The sequence below is a fragment of the Halichondria panicea genome, chromosome 16, assembly GCF_963675165.1.
Source record: "Halichondria panicea chromosome 16, odHalPani1.1, whole genome shotgun sequence".
Classification (NCBI taxonomy): Eukaryota; Metazoa; Porifera; class Demospongiae; order Suberitida; family Halichondriidae; genus Halichondria; species Halichondria panicea.
The window spans coordinates 1480546-1504410 of record NC_087392.1 but is presented as its reverse complement, the minus strand read 5'-3'; the positions used below and the strand labels follow the sequence as shown (position 1 = coordinate 1504410).

Sequence of the window (23865 nt, the reverse complement as noted above, 5' to 3'; positions counted from 1 at the left end):
AACCATAATTATTTGTTCATGTCAAAATAATGTATGATCAAAAAACTTATGATCAAAGCCCTTGAAGTCATTTACCACAAGTTCTTGTGCTGTATTGTAAATGCAACCATGACAAACTCCATTAGCAAGTGTCCATTTCTTAATAAGGTGTTCTGCCAACACTGTGTACATTGCTAGTGTATAAAAGTAGCTGGCAGAGCCAATGCAATCATTTTGCAAAGTAGTCGCAGTCAAAATTACTCAACAATGGCAACTCTACGATTTGTGGTGCTTTGCATTGCACTGTTTGCTGGTGTCGCTAATGCACAAGGATATAGACCAACTGGTCTTCCCAACGGAGCACAGCTTGGGGACAGCTGCACCCCCAGACGACACTCTATAGCTAAAAGATGTGGAGAGGCAACTCTTATTGGGCAAACTGAGGCTGAGCTAGGTGAAACAGATGGAATCGAAGGGTTAGTGTACAAAATTAGCCGGCTGTATATGGTACATGCATGTATCCATTCTTTAACTCTGCAGACCGAATGTGTGTCGAGTGTCCAAGATCTACATGCAGCAAACACGAGGCTACACATATCAAGAGTTTCGAATCTTTAGAGGCTTTTCTTTGTAAGTTTTATGACACACTAATTATTTTGCACATACTATTTTTTTTATCACTGATTCCCTATAAATACAGTACTGACTGTTTTGTCACTAATCAATGCAATGGTACGATGGTCAACTTCACCGATAACACTATTGATTGCTGTGACGGATGTGCTCAAGGTGAATCCATGGAGTCAGCGGCTGTGGCAGCTGGAGAGAGTTTTGATTTCATTAGGAGATATAGGAATCGCATTTCCTTGAGAACTGAGGGATGCCCTGTCAGTAAGTGACTTGAAAATTACTATAATCATAATTACATTTTTTGTTCTCCTGCTTAGTGCTGAGGGAAAACGTTATGGATTGTTTGAACGAGCTGGCTCTAAATGAATTCCTGACAGAAACTAATGAACTGCCAGACATTGTTGAGAGATTTGAGTCAGAAACTGACCCAATTACAGTGTTTGCTCTTTCCAACGAAGCATTTGCAGGTCTGAACGATATTACACGAGCTCTGCTGTTCAATATAATTACCAGAGAGACAATTATTTCTGCACATATCGGAGAAGGAAGTATTCCAGAGAATAAATTGTTCAATGGCCAGCTGATACAAACACTAGCCTCCAACGTGTCTCTTCATATTGGAAAAACTAGAAATAGTACTGTCAAGGTATTGTATTTTCTAGTATAGAGGTTGTCAATGTGTACTGTTAACTATAATTATTGCTTTCCTGTTTTCAATTAGGTATTCTACGTGAATGGAGTGCGGATTTCTCAACCAAATGCCTGCCAAGCTCGCAATGGTGTAGTGCACATTGTCGATAATTTTCTGCCCTTTTCCTCAGACACCATTAAGGACGTTTTAACTCAGCAGTCTTCTCGTTTCAGCATTTTCCAGCAACTGGCAGAAAAAGCTGATATTGCTGAACTCTTAGATGTTCCGCAGAAATCTCAAACTGTTTTTGCCCCTACAAACGATGCCTTTGATCCAGATTTTGTTGATTGTCTACTTGAGGATGGCAATGAAAGATATCTTTCTGCTTTTGTTCTCCTTCATATCTCCTATCCTGCTGAGTTCATAGCCACTCTTTCTGAGCGTAAGTATGTCCCAAGATTCACCTACCAGTCTCTTAAAGTTAATTTAGCCAAACAAGTAGTGAGCATTACCAATGATTATATCCCTCTTGACGGTACTGACATCCCTGCTCGTAACGGTGTGATCCATGCCATCCCCGAGATCATCAAGTTTACCGATAAACTGTTGCAGCGATTTTGTCCAGGCATCACAGCTATCATGGAGCCAGCGACACCTCCGTCGGTCGCTAAGAACTGAAATTGAACTGACAATAACTGCTGCATGATTTCTTGATTTTATTAAGCTCATGTTTGGATACCAATTTTGCATGAATAAAAAGTTATGCTTTGAAAATTATAAAGTTGTGAAATCTGAATAAAAATCAGGAATTTTACACAACACCCACGCTAGAGCAGCCCCACCCCCTAAGGCTAATGCATGAAGGCTTTCCTTTGCGGTCTGCAGCGGCCTGCGCAAAAACACAATAAGGCCTGCCTCACCACCACGGATGGGACACAAACATGGCTGGCCAAATAGCTATATCAGCAGCAGTACTGCTCTGCTGTTTGCATCTGTCTGCAGGGTCAACTCCAAAGCCTGCATCGCAAAATCCATATGACAGTTTTGTGGGGACCGCTTGTCGACCTCCATTTGGTTTCAGGCCCAACTCTTGTGGAGCCTACGAGACACTCACAGAAGTAGTTTCTCCTGCTCCATCATTTGTTTATGGGTAAGCCAATTGCTTGAATAGCCTGTTCACATATCTAATTTAATAGCTCTGGTTACTGCATGCTATACATGTTCTTTGTGCAGGCCAAACACATGTCGATTTGTTCGAAACCTTCGAGTAAATGAAGTGGACTATGAGTATCGGAAGTATTGTAATTGGGTGTACGACGAGAAGAACTACTATGGCAGCTGGGTGATGCAGTGTCAGTAAGTATTAGTAGTAGACTAGACCATATGCACACTAATAGATACACAGCTTGATAAAGATTTTAATTGCAATATACTATTAATTATTGATTTTGGTGCGTTCTTGTCCCCCCCTGCAGACTAATATGCCAGCCAACTCGTGTGTGTAGCAACCGGAATCAAACTATCGAGACGTCCGGTGTCAACTGCTGTCCGGGGTTCCAAACACGCCCTGTGGCACCCAAATCACACTACAACAGTTACTACCAGCAGCACTACACTCCACTCAATACTGAACCAACTGGATGCCCTCTTGGTACATAAGTGTAGCCGTAACTGATCACACTCTTTCATCAGCTAATTATGAATTGAGTGTCCATATCCCTGAGTTGTAATACTGATTTCACACTCCATTTATAATAATTTATAGGCGTTTGAGTTTAAAATACAAATAACAACGATTTTCTTTGTATATACAGCTGTTGGAGAGTCCATTGCTGATTGCCTGAGGCTGCAAAACTTGACACGATTTCTGGAATTTGTTGAGCAGAGCTCTTATAGAGATCTAATCAACTCAAATAATTCAGGGGTAACTGTTTTTGCCCCCACGAACGAGGCGTTTAACCTGGTCGACCCTGACCTGCTCTCCATGACTGATATTGACATGCTGGTTGGGAATCACATTATCACTGGAATTGTCTCCGAATCTGACTTACAACACAGGACAAGAATTATGAATGTGATTGGATTAGCACTACACTCTACGCTAATTCATTTCCCAGACTATAGTGTCATCACTTATCAGGCTAGCAGTAAACACTCCTCGAATAGTGAAGTGCGGTTTAGAGAGGTAAGTCTCTTGTTGTCTTGTCTTGTATGCATCACCTGATCACATTTTTTTGGTACTTAGATGAGGTTCATAAATGGAGCTGGGATTGAGAATCCTGATGCTTGCAAGACACTCAACGGAACACTGCATATTGTCAACCGAGTACTTATGCCAGGTAGCGAAACGATTGCGAATATTTTGGTAAACGACCCTCAATACTCAATGTTTGTTGAAGCGCTGATGTTTGCTGGTACATTCAACTTTCTCAACGAAAGCTCATCATCCCACACTGTCTTTGCACCAACCAACGATGTGTTTGAGAGAGATATTCCTCCCGAGCTCTTCAACTGTCTCACTAGCTACATGCGAGTTCCTCTCACAAATCTGATCTTGTATCACATCTCGAAACAAACGGACTACTCGCAAGTTTTGGGTCTCCGACAGAGTGCTTTCAGTCTGTTCACCGATTACAATGGACCACGATCACTTCTAGTTCTTGCAGCTGAGAATGGAACACTATTTCTGGGTGAGCTCGGTGATCAGATTGCTGTCACCACCGCTGATATTCCTGCTAGTAATGGAGTCATCCACGAAGTCGGTGGTGTCCTCATGCCACAAAATTTCGACTATGGTAAGTGTCAACCTTTCGTTCCTACCATCCCTCCCCCAACCACTCCTCCCTCAACCACTGCTGCACCTACAACTATGCCCACAACTGCCCTGCCCACTACGGAGGCTAATATGACAGTCACAAATATGGCCTTCCCTGGCAACACTAATAACAAGGAAGAAGACGTCGATGACTACGGCTTGTCGGACAATAACATTTAATGTACATTTTTCTTCCTATGTATGCCCCATGTTTATAGCCTACTTGTATTATTTTTGTGTGTCCAATGATAATTATTGCTGAGTGAGAGGGCGGTTGTGTATTGAGGCAATAAGATGTAGATACCGTATTCTAATCGGATATTAGGAGCCACATGTTCTTGTGTTGGATGGCTTCCTAGCTACAACAAAAGACTAGAATACACACGCTACAAATGGCTACAAGTCTGTGGAGAAGCTCTTTCCAAGTGGCTGTACGCTCTGGGAGAGGAGTGAGAGGAGGTGTCATCAATGGGAGGAGGGCTGCCTCCACTGCTGGAGCCGGAGGAGGCAATAGCGTGAACCTTATCATAGCTGCAGGAGTTGGAATTGCTGGGGTCACCACATTTGCTGTGAGTATGCCTAGCTAGCCAACATGGTGCTAAAATATCACTCATCGATTGCAGATGTGGCGATCTCATCGTAACCAGAAGAATGCTGGAATCAAAAGCATGAATCAGACTCGTGTGTCTGAGTACAGTAAAGCTGGAGCCACCCATCCCGAAGGTGAGCTAACCCCCCATCCATATCCACTAATAATCATATTGACTGGTCTATTTGCAGCTGAAGCAGAGAAGTTGATAGCCCCCACCTCAGTACCAGACACGCCCCCTTCTACTCCTATTATTTCCACAGAGGTAGTTGGTGATGTCCTCATCAAGACTCCTGATGTGACTGCACTTGAGCTGCCTAGTATGTCAATTGTCCACCCTGTTGTGTGTGCATTGTTCCAAGCTATTCAACATATTGCATTCATGTGTTATCATCTCCTCACAGAACATGTACCTTATGTGTTGGTTGGAGCAGGTACAGCCTCTTTTGCAGCAGCCAAAGCAATCAGAGAAAAGGATCCTAAAGCAAAGGTCTATTATGTGTTATTATGTTTTTCGTTTTGCTATCCACAGGAGAAAAAAGTTCTACTGCGTGTGTACTTAACTGCTACGTTTGTAGGCTTCACTTTACCCAATAATTTTATTGCCTGATCACTTAGAGCGTCCACTTTGAGTATAACTACCCTGATCACATACTTAGAGATCACCATGTACTACGATTTGGCGATGTTTGGTATCGTTGGGAAACCAGTAGTGATGTGATATTGTCTATCCTACACAACAGGTCCTCATCATAGGAGAGGAGACGTACACTCCATACAGTAGGCCCCCTCTCTCCAAGCAGCTCTGGTTGTATGAAGATCACGAAGCTACAAAACAGCTTAAATTCAAGGCCTCTTGGAGTGGTGGCAAGCTTGTGGAGTAAGTGTCGGCCCATACTGTATTACATCAAATTACCATTTGTGAACTTTGCTAGTGTTCATGGCTTCGCAAAAATTGAAAATTGCATCACTAGAGCTCAAGTTATCAATAGTCGAAATTCTCGCTTTAGGGCCTATGCAAACAGTACTTTTAGCATAATTGAGCGACCGTAATTTGGGTTCTGGTTGTCTTATTATTGTGTCGTCTCTATAGCCCACTGTACAAATGGAACTTTTGTGATCCTAAAGAACTGCCCGGTAAAGAGAATGGAGGTGTGGCTGTCCTCACTGGAACAAAGGTAAGAGCTCAAACACAGCCTATATACTGTCCTCTACTGACACATTTTTAACAACAGGCGGTTGGCCTCAACCCCACTACGAAAACAATCCAATTTGAGAATGGATCAGAGATCACATACGACAAATGTCTTCTAGCGACTGGTGGCCGGCCAAGGAACCTCCCGATATTCTCTGAAGCCTCAGCTGATCTCAAGGAGAGAGTGTCTCTATACAGAACAGTATGTTGTGGTTAGTCACAAGTAGCAATATTATTGATTGAATCCTTTCAGATCCCAGATTACCTATCCCTGGACAAAGTGGCCAGCAGTGTGGAGTCTATTCTGGTGGTGGGAGGAGGGTTCCTCGGCAGTGAGCTCGCAGTCGGGATGGCCAGCAGAGGTGTGTTCAATAGTACTTTCTCTCTATGTTGAACTGAGTTAGATAGAGCATTCATTGCATTGTGGGTTTAATATTATGCTTTATTATTATGCTGGACATGTACATGGAGGCCCCAGCTTAGAAATGGAGTGTATTAACTTTGTCTGTGTATGGTTGACGCTCGTAGAATTGTTTACTACGTATCGGCAGTACTGATAATTATGATGGCTAATATTTGTTCTCTAGGAAAGGGGCGTGGATTGTCAGTGACGCAGGTGTTTCCTGAGGGCGGTAACCTCGGGCTGGTTCTACCGTCTGACCTCTGTAAGTGGACCACTGATAAAGTTCGCAAGGTGGGTGTGGCTGTACACCCTGGGACACTCATCTCCAAGGCTGGTGTGGAGGAGGGGAAGGTCAAGGTCACTCTGTCCAATGGAGAAGAAGTGAGTATATGAATATTATATCTAGTGAGCCTCTGAACATAGGACAAGTGTCTATGCATGTGCATATACATGAAAATGTTGCACAGTGTCAAACAACACACTAATTGACATACAATTTGCATTACACTTATTTTACCACACACACACACACGCGCGCTCACACACAGCTTACAGCTGATCATGTGGTGGTTGCCGTGGGTCTTCAGCCCAACACGGAGCTATCCAAGTCGGCTAAATTGGAGACAGACCCACAGTTTGGAGGATACAGAGTTAACTCTGAGTTGCAGGCCTGTTCAGATATCTGGGCGGTGAGCTTAAACACAGTACTGAGTACTTCTGTCATTTCCTATCTGCTCCCTCTACAATTCAAGAGCTCTATATCATACTGAGCCTAACGTTTGAAAGCCTAGACAATCCACTTCTAGAAATGCACTCTACTGAATGTGCCCCTCACATACATGCTAGATGGCGTTGTTTTATATGTACATATACTGTTCCTTACAGGCTGGAGATGCGGCCTGTTTCTTTGACCCCTACCTCGGACGGAGGAGGGTGGAGCATCACGACCATGCCAACGTAAGCGGTCGTCTGGCGGGAGAGAACATGACAGGGGAGCACAACAGATTCACACACCAGTCCATGTTTTGGTAAGTTATCGGCTATTGACAATCTGTACTGGTTAATTTTAATAGCTGAACAAACTAATTAATGACTATTATCATACACGTGTGATCATGTATATACATGACGTCAAGAGTTGATGACGTGCATGAGGTCAGGTCAGTGTGGTGTCAGGCTTGTACATGAATGTAATTGCTTTATGATAATTATGATGTGTTTGAACTCTATTGGTTCTCGTGCAGGAGTGATGTCGGCCCCGAGGTTGGGTTTGAAGCCACGGGCCTGGTTGACAGCAAACTCCCCACAGTGGGCGTATGGGCTAGGAAGACCAGTGAGGTGGGTGTATAGTTGTGCTGTACTGAGATCTGCTACGTTTAAGCGGTTAAAACTGTACAATTATTAAACTGCACACACACACTATACTAACAATTTTATCACTTTATCTCAGGAATCCGAGTTGCCTGTGGATGATTATTCTAAAGGGGTAGTGTTTTATCTCAACAAACCAGACGGCAAAATAGTTGGAGTCCTCACATGGAATCTGTTTGGAAAGATGAATCTGGCGAAACAGGTAGAGCTGTATTGTACACTGGTACTTGTTGTTGACTACTGTACTCTGTTCTGTCCAGATCATAGCTGAAGAGAAGGCTAATGAAGATATTGGGTCACTGTCAGCCAAGTTTAAGATACACGAAGAGACTGAGGTGTGATCAGCCACTCATCTGGATTCACTTAGAGCTAGTCGAACTCTTTTGTAGACTTCTTATGAATGTCATTGTTTTGTGTTGGAAGAGCAACGGTTTATTTTGTGTGCAGTTTCTCAGATTAATAATTATTTTTGCTAATAATAATTGTTATGGGGATAATAAGTTTGGGCCTGGCAAAATTATATAGGCCTGGATTCGAAGCTAGTGCTTTGCCAGATCGCGTTATTTTAGAGACAACTCGGTCTGAGAAAGAAAACAGAAAATGGCTACCATTATTTTGTTGGGAAATGAACAAGTTAGAGAGAAATAGCTAGTTCTAGTGGAAGCTACAAGACAATTAATTGCTCTATTTTGTACTTATTTTTTGAAATTCTTGTCTGCTACTAGTACTGTACAGTGTACTGCGGAATCATCAAAGGTCCAATGTCTCCCCAAATGTCCACCACTTGTTGCGAGTCAAGTATCCACCCCCTATAGTGCTACACCTCCTCAAAACACTTCCTTAAAACGCAGCCACCCTCTACGAACAACACTACTTCGAATGCCACCATTAACATGTACAACAACAGCCCTCGTGGAGACGTCAATTCCTCAATGTATTCCAGTTACAATGCTTCAGGCGGCGCTCCGAGCCCTCAACCGATAGCGATCAGCACTTTAGCTGACCCCACACCTGCCCTACTGTCAGTCAGCTCCACCCCTGCTCACGGAATTGTGTCCATGGCACCCTCGAGCTCGATGCAAAACTTTGACCCGATGGTCAGAACTCCAATGATGACTAATTTATCCTTTATGCCTGGAATGATGAGTGGGGCTCCCATATACCCTAGCCCTGAAACGAGAATGGCGATGCCTCAAGGCTATCAAGGTGGTCATCCTGGGATGTACCACCCTGGAATGTATGCCGGAATGCCCGGTCAGATGCAAGGCAGAGAAATGATAGGACCGATGCGAGCTGCAATGACACATCACATTAACCACCCAGGGATGCCGATGGACGATGAACAAATAAGACGGCCTGGAATGGTCCCACAGATGAGCCCTCAGGGCATGCACCCTCAAATGCGAGCCCAGTACAACTACGTTCAGCAGCACAGAACAATGCAAAACCCTGTGCACATGAACCCTGGAATGCATCCCGGGATGAGAAGACAGGTGCACATGTCACCTGGTGGCCAGAGTCCTGGGATGAGAATGGCCAACCCTAGTGGAATGATGCACGGCAGACCTCCTGGAGCAATGTACAACGTGGGACCGCCTCAGAATCAGATTCAAGCCAATCACTGTGGATTTACTCCAACTCCTGAGCAGACGTCTCATATGCAGCAGAGTAATACTATGAGTCAGCCACCAGTTCCAGTTCCAGTCGCTAGCAATCCAGCAACCTCCCAGGGTGTACCAATGGCTCAGAATGACTCTTCTTTCAACAGTGGACAACAGCAAAATCAAGGTGAGTGACAACGTGTTTGCTATAAGCTGCTTATTGACTTTTGTAGAGCTGTACGTATAATGTCTTTGCTAAGTTAAATTTGTATTATACAATAATAATTATGTACTATTTTGTTTTACCATACAATATATAGCTTTGTACTATGGTTGCACCAAAGATCAAAGGCTTCAGTTGTAGTTTATACTACTTATACAACCTGTCTGACTACAGCCATGGTATATGGCAGTTATACCCTAGTGTATAACTGCCATATACCATGGCTTGTGGTCAAACTACATGTACAGCTAGAACTGAATACAGTATCCCACCTTTGCAACAAAATTGACACACTGTTTCAATTAAAACAATGACACACTACTCAATTCAATCAATATTAGAGCTAGAGAGAATTCAATACAAAACAGACTACTAATGATTTTAGTCAACATAAAAAGAGCCAAGTTCGAGCGATAAATAGTTCCAAAAAGGGAGGCAAATTTGGAAGAACTCGTAAACGATACTGGTTTGTTTGTGTTTTTTTTTCCAACTTTCAACATTGGTTGTCACAACCTGCTTATTACATTGCTGCATGGCAGTAAGAAGGGTCCAGACTGCCAAGTGTTTATCTGGTTCCTTCACAATTCCTCAGACTAAAGAGACTGCACTGCACTGGGCCAGTACAGTGCAGTATAGTAGGCTTGTGGAATGATATTTTCGGGTACATTTGCACTCTTTGTAGACAAGTAGCACCAGTGTACTTTCTTGAAGAGCCTTCTATAAAGATGCAGAAACACAGCCTTCACAATTGCTTGCTTGAATCATAGACGCTTGCTTGAATCAGCCATCGCTTTTTAAAAAATTAATGATAGCAAATTCATTGCATAGCTATAGCAACAGTGACGGCAAACAGTAGTTGTAAGCATATTCATTGAAGAAGCATGACAGGAAGTAGCTAAACATAGTAGTACAGTTCTAAACATAGTACAAGCCAGTTAAACTATGGCCTCTCGTGGTATATTTGCTTTACACGCTCGAGTAATCAGATAAACCAACTCGGCTGCGCCTCGTGGTTTATCAGATTACTCTCGTGTGTAAATCAATATACCAGTACCACTCGAGGCCATTGTTTAACTATAATATACAAGTACTCTTTTCTGGCTGCAAATTGTGGATGGTATTATAATTATGTATTGTGATATGTATACAGTAGCCCTCAAATAAAAGTTCCCGTTCCGTACTGTAAAACGTTTGTGTCGAAACGGAATGGAAACGGAAGACCTGCTCATTAAAATTAAAACGGTACGGCCAGTTTCATTTCGTAATAACGATAGCTTGTGTTTGCTGCGTGATAAACGCTCAGTAGCTAACTGGCTACAGTGTTGTTCAAGAAATCAAGCTGTTCTACTAAACAAAGAATCCTCATCCTTCACAGGCAGCTACCTGTATCCCCCTTTGTAGTGCAATTACCTCCACACTGACACACACATGTACGTAACAATGTATTTTACTCTCACTGCAGAAGTGCTGAGTCAGTTTCGGAACGATTTAGACAACCTACCCGATCTCTCCTCTCTGGACGGTCTTGCTGGGAACGATACGAGTGGTCTCGTTAATTCGACCTTAAATGCAAACCCTTCTCTATCTCTTCAGCAGCAGAATGTTCCGAACGCCTCTGTCACTCTCACTCCAACTCAGAATCATCAAAGGTCCAACGTCTCCCCAAGTGTCACACCACCTGTTGCGAGTCAAGTACCCACCCCTTATAGTGCTACACCTCCTCAAACGCAGCCACCCTCTATGAACCACGCTACTCCGAATGCCACCATTAACATGTACACCAACAGCCCTCGTGGAGATGTCAATTCCTCGATGTATTCCAGTTACAATGCTTCGGGCAACGCTCCGAGCCCTCAACCGATAGCGGTCAGCACTTTAGCTGACCCCACACCTGCCCTACCGTCAGTCAGCTCCACCCCTGCTTACAGAATTGTATCCATGGCACCCTCGAGCTCGATGCAAAACTTTGACCCGATGATCAGAACTCCAATGATGACTAATTTATCTTATATGTCTGGAAAGGTGGATGGGGCTCCCATGTACCTTAGTCCTGGAACGAGAATGGCGATGCCTCAAGGCTACCAAGGTGGTCATCCTGGGATGTACAACCCTGGAATATATGCCGGAATGCCTGGTCAGATGCAATTACAACAAGGCGGAGGAATGATGGGACCGATGCGAGCTGCAATGACACGTTACGTTAACCACCCAGGGATGCTAATGGACGGTGGACAAATAGAATGGCCTAGAATGGTTTCACAGATGAGCCTTCAGGACATGCACCCTCAAATGCAAGCCCAGTACAACTACGTTCAGCAGCACAGAACAAGAAGACAGGTGCACATGTCACCTGGTGGCCAGCAAGTAATGAGTCCTGGGATGAGAATGGCCAACCCTAGTGGAATGATGCACGGCAGACCTCCTGGAGCAATGTACAACGTGGGACCACCTCAGAATCAGATCCAAACCAATCACCGTGGATTCGCTCCAACTCCCAAGCAGACGTTTCATATGCAGCAGAGTAATGCTATGAGTCAGCCACCGGTTCCAGTCGCTGGCAATCCAGCAACCTCCCAGGGTGTACCAATAGCTCAGAATGACTCTTCTTTCAACAGTGAACAACAGCCACATCAAGGTGAGTGACAACGTGTTTGCTATAATTTTTCTTTGAGTTGCCTATATTGACTTTTGTAAGCTGTACGTATAATGTATTGTACAATACGCACTTCTTTTTGTTAGATTTAGTATACAGTAGCTAGTGCAAGTACTCTTTCAGCTACATGTATATCTGGTCTTCTTGGCTGAACATTTTTAGGTGGATGGCATTATATATTGTCATTGTGATAATTTTATATACTACTTTTTGTGTTTGTACAGGCATCCCTCAGAGCAGTGGCCCTCTTCTAGGTGGAGCTGTATCCCAAGCCCCCCCCACTTTTCAGCAGACCACGCCCAACAATGCCCTGCCAGGCTCAACTGGTGGGACCCCTTCTCTCCCAGGACGCACCAACATGCAGGGAATGACTTCTGTGAGTCTATAATAGCATTTATAAAGAAATTTTCGTGATATACAGCCTGTTCCGATTTTACATGTAGTACGTGTGTGTACAGTACAATTATCGCCTGCATAATTATAGTATGTACGTCGTGTGTACATGTACTGTGTGTGTAAATTTTAGTCACACACATGTACTGTACGTATACAATACGTGTGTGCAGTGTGTATTCGTTTGTAAGTCCTGAGTTTGAATTTCAGCTTTATGAACTGTTTTTTCAAAACCGAATGTTTCTGCAGGTTGATGATAATCTATTGTCTCAGAATCAGCAGCAGCAGCAACAGCAGCAACAGCAGACAACCTCTCAAGCAACTGGGGGGATGCCTAACCACCATGTCCCCACCCCACCCCCTCCTGGATCCATCCACGGCGGCGGAAACAAGCTACCACCGGGGGCTCCCCCTAACCAGACCTTGGACCCTGAGAAGAGGAAGCAGATTCAACAGCAGTTGGTGCTCCTACTCCATGCTGACAAGTGCGAGAGAGATCAACAGGCGAGCGGTGACTATCGGCCGTGTACCCTCCTACACTGCAATACCATGAAGAGTGTGCTCAATCACATGACTGAGTGTCAGGCAGGAAGATCCTGCACCTGTAAGTGCACGTAAATCAGGACTAACAGCACGTACATGTACATGTACATGACGTTTTCTCAATGCTACAGATTATTGCATGATTATATTTTAGGAACTCGCAGCTTACCAAACTGTTCGCTTTTCAAGCTCGTACAGTAAATTAAAGCACAAACTTAGAACGAGTACATATACACTACACATACAATGTATACACATGTATGTACTGTATTTGATGTGTTTATGCCCTTGTATCGATATACAGATACACACTGTGCCACGTCTCGTCAGCTCATCAATCACTGGAGGAACTGTGTGCGTGCTGACTGTCCTGTGTGTCTACCTGTCAAGCAACAACATACACGTGAGTTTATACAATGTCATGCAGAGAGATTATTCTACATATAATTATGTACATGTATAGTATTTATTCATGTAAGTGCGTGCAGTTTGAAAATCAGTGCAATTACTATATAGCAAACAGTGAACTCTAGTACATGTAATTAGCCCAATTACGCCTACGGTGTACCGCAGTGCTTGTGCATGCTTGTACCTGTATAGCAATGTGCAAGGCAAATTTGACCACGGAGAATAGTGTAACACTGTAATTTAACCAGACAAAACCAACCTGCAATTTTCTGTATAATTATTTTACCAGGAGTGATTACCGTATAGTGGGTAAGTTTCGTGGGGTAAAAAATTCGTTCAACTCGAGAAACGGTAGTTTTTGTGAGCAAAAATTTTGTTTAGTCTCGTTGCCTGCACTGCATTCCTACGTTCTGGTAAGCCACGCCTACGTTAACATTTTGTGTAGGTCAGCTTGCCCACGAAAATAACGAATATTTACCTCACGAAAATTACCCGCTATACGGTATACATCAGAGGAGAGGTTGGTCACGATTTAATGAGACATGCTATGCAAGCAGTGTTTGGCCTCGAATTCGCCTTCAACCCTTCTTCAACCCGCTGAGTCAGCACTTTTGTCTCATTATTGCATTCCTGAGCATTTGTCTTATGTTATCTCTTTTGTATTACATCTCCTGTTAGTTAAGAATCGTAGTAGTGTAAACCTATCATTGCTATATATACCTGCTACATTAAGGCAGGAGTCAAAGAACCAAGGAAAGTAGTACAGTAACAACTGGTAGTTTGTGGTTAACTTAGTTTCTGGCTCATTGCTTCGAGTGTGACTATGCTATATACTCACTTACTGGGTATTGTTAGCATCATTTGCTACTAGTATAGAGTGCTACAATCGTTTGCAGCTTTCTGGCTTTAGCTAGGATAGCTACTTTTCATGCTCTTCTCTGTACGTTTCCGTATGTCTTTTCTCCGTGCACGCACATTCCTCTGTTTAATTGTGACCAACCTCCTCTGAATATATATGTGTACATTAGTATGCATCGTGTAATTTACAGACAGCCAATTACAATGTACTATTAGATAGGAAACTGGGCCTATATAATTAATGCACCCCCACTGTGTTTCCAGGGCCAGGGCAGGGAAACACAGGCTACAATCCTGGAGCAAATCCTGGCCTGGGAGGACCGCCGCAATCAAGCTTCTTCCTTCCCATTCCACAGTGAGTCGATCGATCATCTCAATGGATGTTTGAGTCGTCTAAGTTGGATTACAGAGCGTTTACTGGCTGTATGCATGTGTAACAGCATACTGTACATGTGTATAATGTGTTAAAGACAGTGTACATGAACATACATGCATGCAAAAGATTTGTAACTAATTTGCACAGGATCACGAGCAATCCTACTCAAGCGTGGCACTCTCTTGTGATCCCTGACCTCAGGCAGCACCTTGTTAAAAGAATGTACGTTTTGCAACCAAAGTGTTTGTTGTGTGTTGTACATACGTCCAAGTGGTTTTGTCCTGCACAATGTACATGTACATGTATTATGAAAGCACCGCAGGTGCTGATACCTCGGTGGAGATGCCAAAGCTACATATGCCAAAGCTACATAACATAAAGCTACTAATATAGCTTTTATACACATGATGAACATTAATTTGTTGCATGCAAACTCAATTAGTGGGTAATGATCGACTATGATCGTTGTTAAAAACGATCGATGCCAAAAGTTCAAGTCTTTATTATTAATAGCTGCCATCAGCAGAGCCTTGCAGCTACCAATAGCTAGCGTTCTAGTGCAGAGCTAACTACTAAGTGGAGTAGCAACACTCGGTAAACAAGTTTGGCTACGTGCTCTTCTGAAAAGGCTGCAATATGGCATTCCAAGTAAGCAAAACTATAGGCATAACTCGAGAACGAAGCATTATTTTGCAAATCCACAAATTAAAATCAACACACACACACACACACCACCGTATACCTCGCTTGTGCATGCGCACCGAGCCATAATTATATGCATGTACACAATGTAAGTGGGTTACATTATGATCAATTTCATACTTTCTTTGTATTTAGACTACATTACATCATCTGTAATTGATCTGATTGGCTAAAAACAGTAGATTACATGGAAGCATAATCTACAAGAAGGTACTTATTCTACAGGAAGTGGACGCATATTCTACAGGAAATGGGCTCATATTCTACAGGAAGTGGACACATATTCTACAGGAAGTGACAATAATTTGCAGAAAGTTCTCAAAAGTTGGAATGAAATTTTTAGTGAAAGTGACAAGAAGATGACTTTTTTTACAGAATGCAATAGTTTGTTCAGTCAATATCCATTCTTTCCATGTCCACTGTTGCTTTGTATTGCTTTTTCCAGTTGGGCATGGGCAAGGGGGGCCAGGAAGCATCAAAAACACTTCAGCAGTCGTTTGACACTTTCTATTGAGTTTTTCAAGGTTCCATGCCGGTCAAGTCTACTCTATACCCCCCTCCACTCCACCACAGAGCTTCTTTCTTCTTCTTGTAGTGTTGCAGTCAGTTCTAGGTTCTTTTTACTTGTCTGTTCTTTCCAGTATCTTCAAGAAGTATTTCACAAGCTCTACTAAGTTTTACTGTAGTTTTGAAGCCGTCTTCTTGTCTTTTTCTGTCAACTGGTGTCTCTCACAGCTCTCCAGCTCGTTCAGCTCGCACAAATTCAATTTCTGTTGCTACGCACCAACTTGCCTTTTATAACCACGCCTCGCACATGCGCAATGAAGTCCAAGTTAGATAGACCACACCCACTCGTAGAATATGCGTCTTAGTAACCACCTTGGTTACAGTTAGATTCCCTCGGCTTTGCGCCTCGGGCTAACCACAACCGCGGAGGTTACATAGACGCATATTCTACTCTTAGGTGTAGTCTATCCTATACTTATTCCGAGCAAAGCGAGGTTATGTCTAGGTCCTATTCAAGATTTTCCATGGTGGTTGTTGACGTCGAGGCAAAAGTAGCTCTATCTGGACTCTGGTGGACATGTAGACTTTGATACTCGGCGTGAAATCTTGGCAGATGCTGAGGGACGTCGGCTCACAGTCTTAGACCTCAGCTACAGCCAGGAGTGACTAAACTGGACTGGACGGTCGCACCTAAATTTTTCTCATGTGTCAACCATTAGACGTCTTTACCAGATTGAATGCACGTAGACCTAGCTTTTTATGTGACGATTATTAGCACTTCAATCTCTTTCTGGTGTATATACAACGTAACTCAATGACCTGAACTCAATCCAAAATTCATTCTAGATAAAATTTAATCACCTGAACTCAATGATCTGAACTCATATATCAATTATTATTGTGATGCTATTCTTATCACTCGGTATTTAATTCGGTGTGTGCACACGAGATCAATTTCACGAGATCAACTCCCACGAGATCAATTCTTACCAGATCAACCCTCGCTCAGTGATTTAATTGCATTAATGTACCCCTAGTAATTCCTTTTTCTCTCACTACTATAGATTGGAGGCCATCTACCCTATACATGATCCCTTTGCTTTGAGAGATCCTCGAGTCAAGGGTCTTATCCAGTATGCCATGAAGGTGGGTATTATTTAGAACATCGCATTCAAAATAACGGTTGATGTCTCATGTAAAGTGGATCCAAGAAAGCAAAACAACACTGTACAGTATGCATGTGTACACGTATCTGTACTCTTATACGGTGTGTTCCATGTACTGTAGTGTAGAGTTGAACTATGAGAATGTTCTCCCTTCAGGTTGAGAAGGTGATGTTTGAGGCAGCTCAGAACAGAGAGGAGTACTACAAACTATTGGCTCAGAAGATCTACCTCATCAGGAAAGATCTAGAGGATAGAAAAAGAAACAAGAGCAGAGGTAAAGTGTTTTGTATGTGCGATATGTTAGCCTCGGTCCTGGCCGATTATAGACAGGAAGGGGAATAAAGTATATTACGGAAAGTTACTAGTTTACTATATTTATACTGTAGCGGTCAATATAAAGTACCCGTTCCGTTTAGTACGTCCGTATACATTCGTAACGTTTCCGTTTTGACACCGTATTAAAAGTGTTTTGAATTTACCGTACCGTTGCTAATTACCGTTGCACATTGCAAGTACGTTTTGCAGAAAAGTTTTAGAAAATGAACAAAGAAACAATCCTAGTCATCTCGACTGTCGTAGCTAGACTAGTTACCTAGCAATGCTATGGCTATGTCTAGCTGTAAGCCTAGCTCTAGATCTACAACAAAGACATAAAACACACCATGCATTCACAGGTTCTTCTTCAACTTTCTCATCAAAAAGGATGTCTATAGTCTCTATATGAGTTCTATCTCTGTTCTACAAGGTTAGAAAACGCTAGCTAGCTAGCTATAATATCTAAAAGCTAACTGCTGCAAAAGTTCTAGCTAGCTAGCTAGCTGCGTGCAGAGCTGCATGTGTGGCCGAAGGAAAAATTTAACAACGGTTGATTAGAAAAAAAACGCAACGGTACATATAGCGTATCTTGACCGTACTTTTAGCGTTTATTTTGCAACGTACCAGCGTACTACGGATGTACTACGTAAACGGAACGGGTACTTTATATTGGCTGCTACTGTATGCCTCGAGCCGTAGTCGATACGGTAAAACTAACTCTGTGTGTGCGGCGTGCGTGCGTGCGAGGGTATACAAGAAGTATTGTTTTTGTGGGAGAAATAGTGTCAACTGTTCGCGTTACTAGCTCAAACAGAATGCTCACTTGAATCTGGTTGGCATCTGATGTCCTAATGTTTATAGGTCTAGTATGATTTAGTGGTAGATCTTTGAGGCCTTGCATTATACACGATTTGTAATATCCATACTTACTTCCTAGTTAGACAGAAATATAATTGGAACAGATTTTTATAGAGCATGCAAAGTGTCCGGAATGATTAGAACAAGCAAGCAGCTGCATGCGCGACTGAATAGTTGCACTAGCTATCTAAAACTAGCTACTTAAAGCTATCTAACTGCAGCACTCTAAGTCTTACTTGCCGTCTATGAATATAACTCAACTTTTCAAGGTATTGTTCGGATATTGAACAAACTTTTTAATATTAAAGCACTGGAGTGTCTGTTGTATTAGAAATTGCCCAAAAGAGTGTCCGGGGTAATTAGAAGTGTCCGATAAATTAGATATACGGTACCCATATTCTGGGTAATTTGAAGCGCATGTGCACTATCACCTATGCAATACGTATACTATAGGTCCTCTTTCGACCTAGCATTCGAGAAAAGTCGGGTCGGGGAACAAGGCTATATATATGTTACTGTATACTTTAGCGTATATATACGTGTACTATATATAATTTATACATATGACTTGTTAGTATACTGTATATATAGTGGGTAATTTTCAAGGGCTAATATTTTCGCGGATTCAACCAAGCCATAAAAATTTAAACTGCAATAATGCATGTTCAATATACAAGTCCGCTTATCCTCGAATATTTGTACGCAAAATTCACAAATAATTATAGCCAATTTATATACCCTCGAAATTACCCACTATACTTATAATAGTATTGTTGTATGGCCATTGTACGTGAGTATAGGTGTACTGTTGCATGTGGTACATGTATAACTACAACTATTATGTGCGTAGTCACGGGGGTGCTGGATCCCCCTGGCTATGTCCCTTATATAACGTAGTTGATTATACTGTGTCTCATTGTATTCAGACTTGAAGGCCAAACAAGCCCTTGATGAAGCCATGAAGGCTGGATTTGTCCGTGTGAACACTACTAATATATTATTCTTTGGAATGGCGGGTACTGGTAAAACTTCCGCTAAGCATCTCCTTCTGGAACTACCTCCTCCCGAAGACCGAAATAGCACTCCATTAGCCAGCACAGCAGAGAGGGTATGTATTCGACAAATTCGTGACACTACAAAGCTGAAAATGGAAGCTCAAAAAGATTCCCCTAGAACATGGAAACCAATAGCTAGTGATGACGTACAAAGCATAGTTGCTGATGTTATTAAATCGCATGTATCCAGCTTAGATTCTAACTCTATTATTCCACAAGAACTCAGCATTGCTCTGAAGCAACTTGAAGCCAGGAATGAACCAGCTAGCAATGAACCAGCTAGCAATAAACCAGCTAGCAATAAACCGGTTGACGAAATTCCTTTGACTTCAAGAGCTAGTCCAACTAAACTATCAGATAATGAACAAGAAAGTTTAGATGGTGGGAGCAGAGATTTCCTTAACATTATTTCAGATGTAATGATGAATATTCAGCGGTTATCTGACGATGATCGTACTGCTATTCAAGAAAAATTTGGATCTCATTGGATCTACATAATAGACAGTGGAGGCCAACCGCATTTTCATAATCTATTGCCCCTCTTCATGCCAAAGATTTCTATAGCTTTGTATATCCTTCGTCTCTCTGAATCCCTAGACGACCATCCGCTGGTTGAATACTACAAGGACGATGAGCCAGTTAGTAAAAGTTTTAAATCACATCTCTCAGTTCTTGATAACTTTAAGTATCTCGTCCAGTCAATTCAATCTCAGAGTGAAAACTGCAAGCTGATATGCATTGGCACTCACAAAGACCGTCAATCTGAATGCATGGAAACATTATCTGACAAGAATAAAACTTTTTTGAACTTAGCAGAGAAAGATAACATTCAGAAATTTACTTATTTTTTCAACTTGGCAAAGAAGAAGAAGGAGATTATATTTCCTATGGATTGCAAGAACTGCGACTCTGACAGTAAGGACATAGCAAAGACAATTCGTGAAATTATTTACGAACGATCTCAAAAGCTTAAAAATGAAATCTTGTTCCCTTTTTGGTGGTTTGTTTTAGAAATTATTGTCGAAAAGGTTTCAACCAATCAAAATAGAAAAGTTTTAAGCAAGACTGAATGTGTTGAAATTGCAAAAGCATTGCATAATTTTCACGAAGATGCTCTTTGTGAAGCTTTAAAATTCTTCCATGAGCATCACATCTTTCACTATTATCCTGAAATTCTTCCAAATGTGGTATTTTGTGATACTCAAGTTCTTCTCGATAAGGTAACGGAACTTGTTGAGTTTGCTGCATACGTGCGAGGAAGTAACACTCCAATACATGGGTCAGGAGACTGGTTAAATTTTACTGATAAAGGAATTATTACAATTGAACTTCTGTCTGATAAGACTTTTGAGAAGCATTATGTCAATGGACTGTTTGCACCCACTGATCTCATTGAAATATTCAAGTACTTGCTGATAGCCACCCCATTTCGTTTATTCTCACAAGGAATCACTCAAGATACGCGTTTATATATGCCATCTCTTCTATCCTTGCTCCCACCAAGTGAAGTCAATGAAAAACGAGCTGTTTTGCTTGAGACCGGATTAATCCCACTTGTTTTGCAGTTTAAAAGCAACTGGCAGTGCTGTGGGGTGTTTTGCTGTCTCCAAGTGTATTTAATTAAAGAATGTGAATGGAAAATTGAAATGGAGGATCACCAGCCGAGTAGAAACTTTGTACAATTCGTTCATCGAAAGGAAGACTGTTTTATCATGCTAATTGACCGGTTTTCGTTCCTCGAAATTCATTCCAGTAGTCATGTTAAAAAAATGTTGTTTATGATAAATGAAAACGTTCGATTAGGTTTGCAATCTGCTTACCAAGCCCTGAAATACACATATGAGGATCCTGAAGTTGCATTTTTGTGTCCCCATGAATTGCCCAAATCTCAACCACCTTCAACTGAAACAAGTGCAAGTCACCAAGTGCCCCACCCAGCTCATGTTCTTGCAAATGGCAATGTTATGAGGTGTACTCAATGCAATAAGATGACATATACGTTAGGAAAAGGTCATAAAAACTGGCTCTCAGTATGTTGCCCATCTACGAATGTAGCAAGCGAACTTTCATCGCAGCCATCAATTCTGGAAAATGACACTTCTGAGGAAGGTGAGACCTATATAATAGTACTGGCCCATACATGTATGTATATATAATGTATATAATTATAGGTTTCTCAATGTAGCATAATTATGTATAAAATTGTAGCCAGCTCAGTAGTGTAACAACTCTGGTTATAACTTAATAATTTTTGTGAACCTGCCATTTCATTCTTTAATGCCTTCTATATCGACACAAGATTATATCACTACTATATTATACTGCATACAGATCCTCTAGCCTCAGGCAAACGCAAAAGATTATTGCCATCAGATGAAGAAGTTGAAACTCTGTTAAAGCGTCAGAAGAATGATGTCATTGTACAAGGTATGATTCATTACAGTAAAGCGTAATGAGACAGAGTATACTCAGCAGAAATGTGTGCTTGTCATGAACTATAGTCAAAGTATTTAAGTATCTTAATTTCAATGTATTATGTGGTCTAGTGTCTAGATGTATGTGTATAATTTATATATAGTCTGACTCTGTAGACTTTGAGTATTAATGATCTTTACATGTGTACAGAATTGTCATCAGAAAAGGGTCCAAACAAAAGAGAAAGTGCAAACCAGCCGATTGTTCTAACTGAAATGAATAGTATAATTTCTGATAGTTTGAACAGTGCAAGCAACGATTGGTTCAATTTAGGATTGGCTCTCGGGGTGAAGTATAATGATTTGAAAGACATCGAAGACCAATACCCTACTAATCAACGCCGCCTAGTGGATATGGTGGCCAAGCGTCTTAAAGTCACTGATCCAGAACATCCGGTCACATGGCCTTACATATGTGAATGCCTAAGGCGTCCTGCTGTTAAGCGTAACGATGTAGCCGATGAAATTGAAGCAAACTGTGTGAGGACAGCAACTGCAGTTGCTCATACCAATACAACCTGACAGGGTATGTTTGTACCATATTATACATTTTATTTTGTCTGATCCCTATAAAATGGTGCACCAACTTATAATAATTGCTGTAAGTGAGTCTCATGTGAATGTTATGTTGTCATCCTCACAGGTAATGCAGCGACTTAACTACATGTAGCTGCTAATGTAGTCCCCCACACAACCAACACAACCAACCCTTGAGTCAGGTATTAGGTAGTGTGCTCAGTATATTGTTTCACGTTGTCAAGGTTACAAGCGTGTAATAAAAGTCTAGTCCCTAATATTTTATATTACACGATCGCTTAGCCTCAAGGCATAATCGGTAAGGGGTCGTTGTGATATAAAACCCATAATTATAAAGGTAGCATGAGAATCCTTGTGTTGTATGCAATATAATTATACAGGCTCACCCTCAGGCTTGTACCTGTATATTTCATACAACACTCGGTCTCATGCTATATCTATTCGTATAGCTACGTGGATTGCCAAATAGTATTGCTTGTTTATTATAAAAAGTTATTTTTGATCTGTACAGTTCAACAACATGAGACACGAAGAGACTTAAAGTGTGACGTAAGCGGTCGTCTGGCAGGAGAGAACATGACAGGGGAGCACAACAGATTCACACACCAGTCCATGTTTTGGTAAGTTATCAGCTATTGACAATCTGTACTGGTTAATTTTTTATTTTAATTTGGGACTACAAGCTGTATAAACTAATTAATGACTATTATCATACACATGTGATCATGTATATACATGAAGTCAAGAGTTGATGACGTGCATGAGGTCAGGTCAGTGTGGTGTCAGGCTTGTACATGAATGTAATTGCTTTATGATAAGATGTGTTTGAAGTGATACTACTCTATTGGTTCCGTGCAGGAGTGATGTCGGCCCCGAGGTTGGGTTTGAAGCCACGGGCCTGGTTGACAGCAAACTCCCCACAGTGGGCGTATGGGCTAGGAAGACCAGTGAGGTGGGTGTATAGTTGTGCTGTACTGAGATCTGCTACGTTTAAGCGGTTAAAACTGTACAATTATTAAACTGTACACACACACACTATACTAACAATTTTATCACTTTATCTCAGGAATCCGAGTTGCCTGTGGATGATTATTCTAAAGGGGTGGTGTTTTATCTCAACAAACCAGACGGCAAAATAGTTGGAGTCCTTACATGGAATCTGTTTGGAAAGATGGATCTGGCGAAACAGGTAGAGCTGTATTGTACACTGGTACTTGTTGTTGACTACTGTACTCTGTTCTGTCCAGATCATAGCTGAAGAGAAAGCTAATGGAGATATTGGGTCACTGTCAGCCAAGTTTAAGATACACGAAGAGACTGAGGTGTGATTGATCAGCCACTCATCTGGACTCACTTCTAAGAGCTAGTCGAACTCTTTTGTAGACTTCTTATGATGTTTTGTGTTGGAAGAGCAACGTTTATTTTGTGTACAGTTTCTCAGATTAATCTAATGGGCCTGGCAAAATAAGTACCGTATAGCGCGAAATTTTCGAGGGGCTTAATTTTCGTGGATTTCGTGGGTTAGCAATCCTACACGAAAATTAAGTCCACGAAAATCGTTCTTTACCTGCTATAACGTGCAA

The 23865-nt window shown here is 41.8% G+C and overlaps 4 protein-coding genes across 6 annotated transcripts; all 4 read left to right on the top strand.

Moving 5' to 3' along the window:
• The first annotated feature begins 229 nt into the window (after positions 1–229).
• Positions 230–2001, top strand: LOC135350353 (uncharacterized). Its single transcript, XM_064549115.1, has 5 exons — positions 230–455; positions 520–609; positions 680–870; positions 927–1255; positions 1331–2001. Exons 1-5 carry the CDS (start codon positions 247–249, stop codon positions 1916–1918), a joined length of 1407 nt encoding a protein of 468 aa, XP_064405185.1. The 5' UTR covers positions 230–246; the 3' UTR covers positions 1919–2001.
• Positions 2002–2156: 155 nt separating this feature from the next.
• LOC135349571 (uncharacterized) lies at positions 2157–4278 on the top strand. Its single transcript, XM_064548103.1, has 5 exons — positions 2157–2390; positions 2474–2596; positions 2716–2891; positions 3055–3425; positions 3486–4278. Exons 1-5 carry the CDS (start codon positions 2182–2184, stop codon positions 4233–4235), a joined length of 1629 nt encoding a protein of 542 aa, XP_064404173.1. The 5' UTR covers positions 2157–2181; the 3' UTR covers positions 4236–4278.
• Positions 4279–4364: 86 nt separating this feature from the next.
• Positions 4365–8095, top strand: LOC135350654 (apoptosis-inducing factor 1, mitochondrial-like). Its single transcript, XM_064549513.1, has 14 exons — positions 4365–4624; positions 4679–4778; positions 4836–4964; positions 5049–5134; positions 5388–5524; positions 5738–5822; positions 5880–6041; positions 6093–6201; positions 6427–6623; positions 6791–6931; positions 7128–7270; positions 7487–7580; positions 7693–7815; positions 7874–8095. The coding sequence occupies exons 1-14, from the start codon at positions 4448–4450 to the stop codon at positions 7952–7954; spliced, it is 1764 nt and encodes a 587-aa protein (XP_064405583.1). The 5' UTR covers positions 4365–4447; the 3' UTR covers positions 7955–8095.
• A 99-nt stretch (positions 8096–8194) lies between these two features.
• On the top strand, positions 8195–23736 carry LOC135350650 (uncharacterized). Of its 3 annotated transcripts, none has more exons than XM_064549507.1 (17): positions 8195–9401; positions 10900–11103; positions 12315–12466; positions 12733–13087; positions 13331–13429; positions 14557–14647; positions 14816–14890; positions 16942–17023; positions 17200–17317; positions 19143–21380; positions 21603–21698; positions 21897–22271; positions 22389–22464; positions 22794–22902; positions 23141–23234; positions 23349–23471; positions 23530–23736. In XM_064549507.1, exons 1-12 carry the CDS (start codon positions 8507–8509, stop codon positions 22265–22267), a joined length of 4776 nt encoding a protein of 1591 aa, XP_064405577.1. In that variant the 5' UTR covers positions 8195–8506; the 3' UTR covers positions 22268–22271; positions 22389–22464; positions 22794–22902; positions 23141–23234; positions 23349–23471; positions 23530–23736. The 3 variants fall into 3 exon arrangements, with proteins under 3 accessions (XP_064405577.1, XP_064405575.1, XP_064405576.1); XM_064549505.1 differs by having other exon boundaries at positions 10900–12072; XM_064549506.1 differs by lacking the exon at positions 22389–22464 and having other exon boundaries at positions 10900–12072.
• Positions 23737–23865: the final 129 nt, after the last annotated feature.

Coding starts and splice junctions, on each gene's coding strand:
- LOC135350353 (XM_064549115.1), top strand. CDS start 247: ATGGCAACTCTACGATTTGTGGTGCTTTGCATTGCACTGTTTGCTGGT. Junction 871..926: donor AACTGAGGGATGCCCTGTCA/GTAAGTGACTTG, acceptor TCTCCTGCTTAG/TGCTGAGGGAAAACGTTATG. Junction 1,256..1,330: donor CTAGAAATAGTACTGTCAAG/GTATTGTATTTT, acceptor GTTTTCAATTAG/GTATTCTACGTGAATGGAGT.
- LOC135349571 (XM_064548103.1), top strand. CDS start 2,182: ATGGCTGGCCAAATAGCTATATCAGCAGCAGTACTGCTCTGCTGTTTG. Junction 2,391..2,473: donor GCTCCATCATTTGTTTATGG/GTAAGCCAATTG, acceptor TTCTTTGTGCAG/GCCAAACACATGTCGATTTG. Junction 2,892..3,054: donor ACCAACTGGATGCCCTCTTG/GTACATAAGTGT, acceptor TTGTATATACAG/CTGTTGGAGAGTCCATTGCT.
- LOC135350654 (XM_064549513.1), top strand. CDS start 4,448: ATGGCTACAAGTCTGTGGAGAAGCTCTTTCCAAGTGGCTGTACGCTCT. Junction 4,965..5,048: donor GACTGCACTTGAGCTGCCTA/GTATGTCAATTG, acceptor ATCTCCTCACAG/AACATGTACCTTATGTGTTG. Junction 7,581..7,692: donor GGGCTAGGAAGACCAGTGAG/GTGGGTGTATAG, acceptor ACTTTATCTCAG/GAATCCGAGTTGCCTGTGGA.
- LOC135350650 (XM_064549506.1), top strand. CDS start 8,507: ATGTACAACAACAGCCCTCGTGGAGACGTCAATTCCTCAATGTATTCC. Junction 12,073..12,314: donor TGAACAACAGCCACATCAAG/GTGAGTGACAAC, acceptor GTGTTTGTACAG/GCATCCCTCAGAGCAGTGGC. Junction 14,891..16,941: donor CAGCACCTTGTTAAAAGAAT/GTACGTTTTGCA, acceptor TCACTACTATAG/ATTGGAGGCCATCTACCCTA.